Source organism: Sparus aurata, chromosome 9 (assembly GCF_900880675.1).
Source record: "Sparus aurata chromosome 9, fSpaAur1.1, whole genome shotgun sequence".
In the NCBI taxonomy this organism is placed as follows: domain Eukaryota; kingdom Metazoa; phylum Chordata; class Actinopteri; order Spariformes; family Sparidae; genus Sparus; species Sparus aurata.
In genome coordinates, this window is record NC_044195.1 from 25,160,211 (window position 1) to 25,169,260 (window position 9,050).

The 9,050-nt window shown below is 40.8% G+C and overlaps 1 protein-coding gene across 2 annotated transcripts; it reads right to left on the reverse strand.

The window, feature by feature from the left end:
* Positions 1–727: 727 nt before the first annotated feature.
* Positions 728–7,507, reverse strand: LOC115587583 (GTPase IMAP family member 8-like). Of its 2 annotated transcripts, none has more exons than XM_030427496.1 (5): positions 7,376–7,507; positions 5,540–6,253; positions 3,514–4,797; positions 3,343–3,398; positions 728–1,845 (listed from the first exon to the last, which is right to left on the reverse strand). In XM_030427496.1, exons 1-5 carry the CDS (start codon positions 7,452–7,454, stop codon positions 1,699–1,701), a joined length of 2,280 nt encoding a protein of 759 aa, XP_030283356.1. In that variant the 5' UTR covers positions 7,455–7,507; the 3' UTR covers positions 728–1,698. The 2 variants fall into 2 exon arrangements, with proteins under 2 accessions (XP_030283356.1, XP_030283355.1); XM_030427495.1 differs by having other exon boundaries at positions 3,343–3,404.
* Positions 7,508–9,050: the final 1,543 nt, after the last annotated feature.

Genomic DNA, 9,050 nt, shown 5'->3' on the forward strand with positions numbered 1-9,050 from the left:
AAATGAGGTTTGGCCAGTGCAATGTGACAGTCACCATTTGATAAATGCATATTATTTATTCATACTCTTATTTGTTTGTTTATTCATAAAGAACTGTGCAGATGAACATCGTTTCATAGTAAAAAAAAAAAAAAAAGTAACGCAACAGATGTGAATTGTGCTGCTTGTTCCTCGTTAGACCATTAAATTCATCGTGACGAAGAGTGAAACAATGTATTTGATTTCCAGTATGCTTTTATTCTCTTCAACATGTATGAGGACTGCAGGCTTCAATTTGCCTTTTGACAAAGTGTTGAACTTTTCAGTGTTTTTGTTAGTAAATGAAACATAGACAAATATAAGCATATTGTTTTTTTCTGCTCTTACTTAAGCGTTACGTCATACATGTATTTACCCCGTTAAAGATCCAAAATAGAAACCCGTCTTCAAAATTTAACTCTTCAATGAGAGCTATTTTTTGGGCCTCAGTGTAAATATAAAATCATGGAATATTTGAGTTTTGACCGCATGACATAGAACTGTCCTGACACAAGCTGTTTACTGAGACCTGACAAATATTCTCCAGAGCCATAAATTGTTTTCACTGTCAATAGTAAATACATGAGTGGTGAACTGATGTTGCTGTGTAAAATGAGTGGAGACGTGTTAATATTAATTTGTGCACATTTTACAAGCAACTAAAGCGACATTTTAAAGGTTTTTAGAATAAACACAGGACACCCACACGGATGTTTTAATTGTTTATTTATCGGACCAAACCTCTTCACAGACCCTTGCTTGATTGAAAAGTAAGTATTAGCTAGAAATCACTGTAGTATCAGTTAAATTGGCAATGGCAGGGACCAACTATCAATCTGAATCCACTGCGGTTGTTCAAAGTGTGAGGCTCCGTCATCATCACCCCTGTACTGATCACTCAGGAAGATCAACTGGCACCATCTTCTGGCGGTTTAAGGAAATGCAGTTGATTCTTTCAGTCTGACCAGAAGCATGGATAGCATAAAACTCCTCATACTGAAATTTACTCCAGCACCATCTCAGTCATGCATTTATTTTCAGCAAGTTAGACTGTTGTGATGGCGTCTACGTTTCTCAAATTAAAAAAAAAAAAACATTAGACAGCCGCAGCTCGTCCCCACTGACTCCAAGAAAGTGGAGTACATACACCAATCCTTAAATGGCTGCACTGGCTTCTGGAGTGTTAAAGAATAGAATTTAAAATCATAATGCTTGTCTGTAAAGCTCTGAATGATCTCAAGCCTTACTTTATCTCTAGGTGATCAAGGACTAGTTTACTCAGTGTTACCAAGATCAAAACCAAGCAAAGGGAAGAAGCTTTTAGTCTTGTGCTCCTCTCCTGTGACAAAAGCTTCCTGAACACCTTCGGTCTGCTAAAAAACATTATTAGAAAATAAAGATCACGGCCCTAAAATGTTTCTGATTATTATGGCTTTTGAGTAATTAGATTCATAACTTTATTTGTAAAGGTTAGACAGCTGGACAGACAGCTCAGCCACCTGAAGCTCTGATACAGTCCACAAAGTGCAAATGCTCCTCAGAAAACTGTGCATGGTGGTCATAGACAGTCTTCCCTAAGCTTTATCAAGGCGTCCTCTTGTAATCAAAGAAATGTCCATGATCTGTCTGAAAACATCTCAAGTCTTACTCGCCGTTAGTGTTTGACTTCATTAAACTCTACTAGGACGTGTCTCCTTGGACCAGTAAACTGCCCAGCAGAGCTCCAGCGAGAGCCCCAGCTGCAGCTCCCAGCACAGTGCCCACAGCCCTCAGACGTGACGGAGACGAGTCAGCCTCCAGAAGGCTCACTTGACTTGCAGCCTCTCTCTATGGACACAGAATCAGAATCAATATATCAATATACCAGCTTATGTATGTATATATATATATATAAATATATATATATATATATATATATATATATATATATACCTAACTGGCGAGATAATAAGCTATCAGCTTATTATCTCGCCAGTTAGTTAAAAGTAATGTTGATTAAATCACATTTCAGATGTCTTTAAAGATGTTCACAGACCTTGCATCTCATCGAGCCTTAGATAAGGAGTTCCATAGTTGTATATAGCTTAAAAAAAGGCTGAGAAGCTTATTTTCTTTTTGGGTGATAGTTTGTATTACAAAAACTGGCAGCAGAACCAGAAGAAACATAAAAAGACAAAGAATTGGTAACATAGGCGGTCCCGAGCCATTAAAGGGGCACTACGTAGTTTTGGAGAAGAAATTAAAACTCAGAATGATATCTACAAAATTAATGAGGTAATGATACAAATTCAAATCTTTTTCAAAAACTGTTCTTAGAGGAAAATTAGGTCGCCAGAACACCGTTTGAAGATAGAAAGATGGCAGGGCCCACCGAAATTTAACAAGGTAAAATGGTTTGTCATCAGTGATTACATTTTCCCCCCACAAAGCTACATTGTGCACCTTTAAATGCCTTGTTAATAATTAATAGGACTTTAAATTCAGTCCTAAAAGATATTGGCTGCTGGTGCAGGACAGCTTAACTGGGGTGATATGTGCTCTCTCTCTTGGCCTGGCAGCAGCATTCTGAATTAATTTAAGTTTGGTTCAATAGATCAATAGACAGATAGACTGGTGAAGAGAGCGTTCGGATCCAGACACACCAAACAGACATCAGAGAATCAGCAGCAAGGAAAGCTGACAATGGTGTCGCCTTCCGTTGCCTGTGTCTCGAGCCAAAAAGCTGCACTTGAACACATTGCAAATATCACAGCTGACAGCCAACTGGCGCCTTCCTACCACCGGGTGGTGGTGGTTTGTGTTCATCATTCAAAAAAGGGAAACCGATGTTACGATTAAGCAGTGTTTAACTGTTATTTTCCTCCACTCTCGCTAATATTAGCCACGTCAAATCAAGAATATGTGGGATAAAAAGTTGCAATAGGTAAAAAATTAAGGAGAATCTGCACCAAATGGGTGACTTTAGTCTGTTCTTGGTCTTGGATTTTGTGAAATAAATGTCTAAGTAAATGCGACTTATTGTCAGGTGCGACTTACGTATGTTTTCTTCCTCTTCATGACACATTTTTTGACTGATGCGACTTAAAGTTATAGTTATAGTCTGGAAAATTCAGTACTTAAAGATATGTAAAGCAGTCTGGGAGGACATTTTGCTGGATACGTTCGCGCTCTCCCAAGGAGACGTACACGTTTGTGAATATCGGAAGAAGGAAACTAATTTCTCGTCTCGGAAAAATAGTTAGTGTGGTAACTCCAGATCGGACTGGTTTACCACAACTAACGTTTTGCGACATAATTATAAGAGAGGTCACTTTTATCACTCACCTTCTCAGGAAGCATGGCGCCATTGTCCGACATCGACTGCCCTTCCTGTTCTGTCTCTGCAACTTAAAGCAGTTTGTGGCATTTACTGATAAAGGTAACAATCAATCAGAGGATGCTCATCATTTTGAGATGAAGACTTGAAGTCTGCAATGCTGATCAGGTTGTACTCACTGGGTTTAACAGTGTCTGCAGTGTGGCTCAGTGCCTCTGTGTATGAATGTTCTTGTTGTGTGGCGATCCTCTCCAAAGACTTTCTCTGACTGTGCCTCTCCATCCCTTCAATTGTGGCTTCAAACTCCTTCTTTCTATCTTCACTTTCTCTCATCAGCTGTTCAATTGTCTCTTTCAGCTCCTCTGCTTCTCTTATGCGATTCATCATCATTTGGCCCATCTCTTCATCTTTCTTCTCAGTCTTCGTCTTCTCTGACTCTTGTCCCTTCATTCTTGCCTCTTGCTCTCTTCGCACCTCTTCTTCCACCTCAATCATTTGCCTCGCAGCGTTAATCACATTATCTATCAGAACACATCTTTCATTCAGGACTGATATCATTCTGTCTTTCCCCATAACATCTTCGTTGAGCTGGTTGTTCTCCATCTCAACCTCCTCTATTCTTCTGCCAGTCTCTTCTTCGTACTCTTTAAATTCCCTCTCTCTGGTCTCCCTCTCCCTCTCAATTGTTGCCTCCATAGATTTAATCTGCTCATCTTTCTCCTCAGCTGTCCTCGCCAAGTCATCTACTGTCCTCTCCTTCTCCTCGACTGTCTTCCTCAGCAGATCATTTTTCGTCCTTGCCTTCTTGAGCTGTCTTGCGGTCTTTTTGGAGCTTTCATCAAACCTCCTGTTACTTTCCTGGAGTTCCCTGAAACTGTCCAGCAGGTGTCGAGAGACATTCTTCACCTCCATTTCTTCAATCTTCGCCAGCAGTTCCTGAACGCCTCTGACCTTGTTTGAGTTGTTGAATAAGTGATACCTGTTTCCGCATTTGTCAACTAACCACTGAAGGGCAGGCCATCTCTCAATGTGCTCCTCGATGGGAGTGTCTCCCAGTTTGTCCCCCCAGGTGAACAGCACGATGGTTCGAGTCCAACCCCAGACTCCAAGGAAGCTCAAGTGTTCCTCCACTTCCAACCGGTCGGTTTCAGTGAAAGTCTCATCGCTCCGTACGGCCACCAGGACAGCATTAGGAAGGGGGTCACACAGAGATGCGCCATGGGTAATCTTCTCTAGTACCTCCAGTGGAGTGTCCTCTGGGCAGTATCTCCCATGCCAGCCAGGAGTGTCAACCACGACTAGCTTATTGTGCTTAACGTCAGCCTGGCTCTTAGTGGACTGTGATGTTGGTTGTCCAGTAGGAAAGACTTCATCACCAAGTATGGTGTTTCCGGCTGAGCTCTTCCCGACCTGCTTCGGTCCCACAATAAGAATCTGAAGCAATGGAATCGATGGAAACTTTCCTGGATAAAAAAATAAATCACTTTAAAAAAAATATTTTGTCAGGAATTTCTCATGTCTTGTCAGGCTAGGACTGTCTGCCCCTCCCTGGTGTGTTTCACATGTGTCCAATTATCCCCTCCTCCCTATTTAGTCTGTTCTTCCCATGTCTTGTTGCCAGTTTGTCTTTGTCCCTCTTGTGTTTTTGACATCTGGTGTTTTTGACCCTGTTTTGGATACTCAACCCTGCTGCCTGGCCCTAGTGATTTGTTTGCCTGATCTCTCTGTGGATTTACTGTGTGTCTACCCATTTGTATAAATAAATAAATATGAATATAAAATTGAAACAAAACAAGTGTCGAGTAGCAACATAAAGAAACATTAAGTTTGTAAGTTTTGCAGTGGTTAAGTGTTTTCACAGAAACTTACTTAACTGACATTTATTCTGGTGATTGGGTTGTTTATTAGCTTTTGTTGTCCACCATTGCCTAGTTGATTTAATTGATGTTTAACACAAAGCTGTTTGTTTTTTTGTGACAGCAAAGCCCTTCAAATGTAAAAGTGGCGCTTCAGGTGAAGGTAGAGCATCATAGTTTGAAGTTTAAATCCTTTGACGAAGCTGCTGTTTACAAGTTAGGAGTGAGAGCATTTTAAATTATTCTCTGTGGGTTCATCAGTACAATCTAGCTCTTTCTGCTTTACACGCTCATTTGATTCAATGTTGGCATTAAAATACTGACTGTAATCACTTTAAGTAATGCTTACCGATTACAGATCTGAGTGTATCTCTCTCCACCTCTGCATCCATTTGCCTCTGCATCACCCTCTCTTTTATCTCCTCCCTTTCTCTCTCAGTTATTCTACAAACTTCCTCAGTCGTCACATAACCAAGCCCCCCTGCCCGTATGTTTCCCGCAACCATTTCATCAATCTTCTCCAGAAGATCTGCAACCTGATTACTATCATCTTTTCTCCACATGCCTGTGTCTAACAGGTGGTATCTGTGCCCACACCGTTCCACAACAGACTTGAGAAACCTGCATCCTTCAGTGTTAGCCTCTATAGACGACTCCCTCAACCGCTCACACCTGGTGAATATCACTATTGTGCTTCTGCACACTCTGTCACTAAGCTGCTCAAGAGGTCCCTCTACTGTCCACTCCCTGCCTCTGTGAGAGATGACAGGTATGACCAAGAGGAAGGCGTGAGGTCCTGGGGGGCACATGTCCATGCAGGTCGACATGTTGGCCTTCATCAGGTCAGGTTGTTGGACTGAGTAGTGGATCCACCTTTCTGGGCTGTTGACGACGAGGACTCGACGGCCGTCACCGAGAACGCCCCGTTGCCAAACGCACATCTTCACGTCTCTGCTGGTATCAAAACTCTCTCGGCCGAGGATGGTGTTCCCTGTCAAACTCTTCTCCAGCCAGTCATGTCCCAGGATGACGATCCTCATCTCTTGAGGGCACTGTTGGTCCCCTGGCAGCGGACGGTGCAAAGAAGATAAGACTTTATTGATCCCACACAGGAAAAAATAATTGTTACAGCAGTTCAAGGGTTAGTAGCACAGGGGGAAAGATGAAGCAAGATGAAGCAAGACATTAAAATAGAAAAAGTAAGATAACAAACAAAGACTATATGCACTATATACACCTTTCACATATAGTAATATTGATAATGTAAAAATAATCTTTATTTATATATCACCGTTCCCAACAAGGTTAAAATGTGCTTGTACAGTGAAATAAAAAATAACTGTAATGCACACATGTTGTGTAGGTATTATACAACCAATGATCATACGTCATTATATTAATCGTCCTGCTTAAAATCAAATCCCAGAGGCAAAAATAAAGCTCATTAACATTAAGGTAACACTTTCACATGTCATAATAACTAGGTGGTAATTTCTTTGAAATTACTCTGAACATAATTTAAAAATAGTATTCTGACATTTTCCACCAAGCAGTTAATACATTTCCAGGAAAATCCCAAGTGGTTTCTGCTTAATGCCTGCTGATCATGGCAATTTCAATTCCAAATAGTGCCTGTCTAACTTCCACACCTCAGTAAGGACATTTTTTTTTCTACCATTTATTCTCACCAGATCAACGATCAAGGTCTCTCTCTTTCTCTGTCAAGGTCACACACACACACACACACACACACACAGCTGGTGAACAGTGAACTGCACCTAGCTGTCAATGAACTTCACAAGTAGATGTCAGGATGGGTAATTTAAAAAACTGGTAATTTATCAAGTGATCAACGTACTGCAGATCAAGTTTATTGCAATGTATTACTGGTGCTTGGTGCATCATATAAACCAACAAGATTAAGAAGGCTTAAGAGGATATTAAGGACTAAAAATGCGAACAATCTATTATTCAATGATAAATGCTGAACTCCCATCGGCTGATAAAGTTCATTTGATTGAAAAAGTGCCCGGACCTGTTTAATCAGGTAGGTCTTCTTTGACAACCATAAATACGATGTCATCTCATTGTGATGTAACTGTCATTAAGGCACAGTGTTAGTATCCATAGTCAATAAGAAGTTGCCACCTGTAAGATAAGAGCAAATGTAATTCGGGGAACATACCTGTCAGTGTCGGAGCTGTGCAGTCCATTGAGACCTGTTTCTTCGAATATTTGATCAAAGCTGATAACCAACTCAGCATGTCAAGCAAAATGTTTTCCTGCACATTAGTGTTAGACACGGCTTCACGACTTAATTTAAGCGTCAACCCAACCCAGTCCGATACATCTTTCCTGCGAGGAGCAATAACAGATGTGTTAATCATATACAGAGTAATGTGATTCAGCTTTATCATTATCTTTAATGCCAGGGAGTTCAGCGAGGCCTTTTATGGTGCAACTTATCCAGTCAGCAGAAAATCACAGGTGCAGATAGTTTGACAGCTGACAGGAGGACACACGGCTCGGTACCACGAGAGGGTTTTACTGCTCCTTACGTCTGCTGAGGAAATAAAGCAGCCCCACTTGGTACGTCATGTTCAACTTTGAAGGAAATTCAAGCACAGTGGACGATGCACCCTGTGGACACCAGTGTATACAAAGACACACACCTGCACCTGAAGCTTTAATTCCCTGACGTCTTTGTCGCTAAACACACACAGAGGATTCAAGATTTGTTCATTAAAGATCAGCCCAGTCGCCACGATAAAATGTCACACAATGTCATGTCGTGTCACGTCACATTACGTGTTCTTTCATATCTTGAGGTGGAATGGGTGGTGGTGGAGTTACAGGTGAGAGCACTGCTACGACAGTGACCACGGTGAGAGACGTAGTTTCAACAAGTTTGGAACCACTGGATGTTTTATAAGAAGCGTTGAGACAATCCCCGGGCGTGTTTGTGGCGACAAGAATTGGCATTTTAGAACAAAACATTATCTTTTCCTTATCCTAACCAAGTGGTTGTTGTGACTAAACCTACCCAGGGGCCTCATTTATAAACTTAAGATTCAATTTTGGTAAATTTTAAGTAGTTATTTTAAAACCTTACTTTGACTTGGAATTTATCTAATCTCTATGAAAAGTCTAGACTTGACTGTAGTGAGTTTCCTGCTGGTTGGGTACGGGTCATGCAGGTCGAGACACAATTGCATCTAAGCCTGTAGTGGAATTTGCATGAGCTTTATATGGAAATTGTTTTTTCCGGTGACCCACAATTAAAGTCTGGAACTGAGTTTATGTGAAAGAGTGATTTTTTTTATGATGTTATTATTTAAATTTAAAACAAGCCTTATTTTCCTCTTGAAGATATTTGTGTTCACTTGTTTCACACATGAAAACAAAGATTTCACTCTGATACCAAAAAATTAAAAAATAAATAAAAATCACCAGATCTCCCAAAACAATGTATTTTTCCCCTCTATTTTTTCACAGATAGAAAAATAATTAAGGACACTGTGAGAAAATTACATAGTCTTCCCATTTATTATCAAATGCGCTTTAAGGACAGGAGGGGGAGAGAGATTGTCACACTGCCTGAGGTGTCAATGAGCCACAGGAGGGGGCACATCCCCACATTGGAATGTACACAAAGTTTAGATAAGATGACATTTACTGTCCCATCTGTTACATCAAAGGGTCACTGTCCTGGGAAGACAGGATATCAAAGAGTCATTTATCTGTAAAAAAGATGTTTTATGACTGTTGTAAATGAATGTAACCTCCTCTCTGATCCGTACTTAAATGGGTAACAATTCAGAGTTCGGGAGAGAACGCTTTCACTCCTACTCCACGCTGCG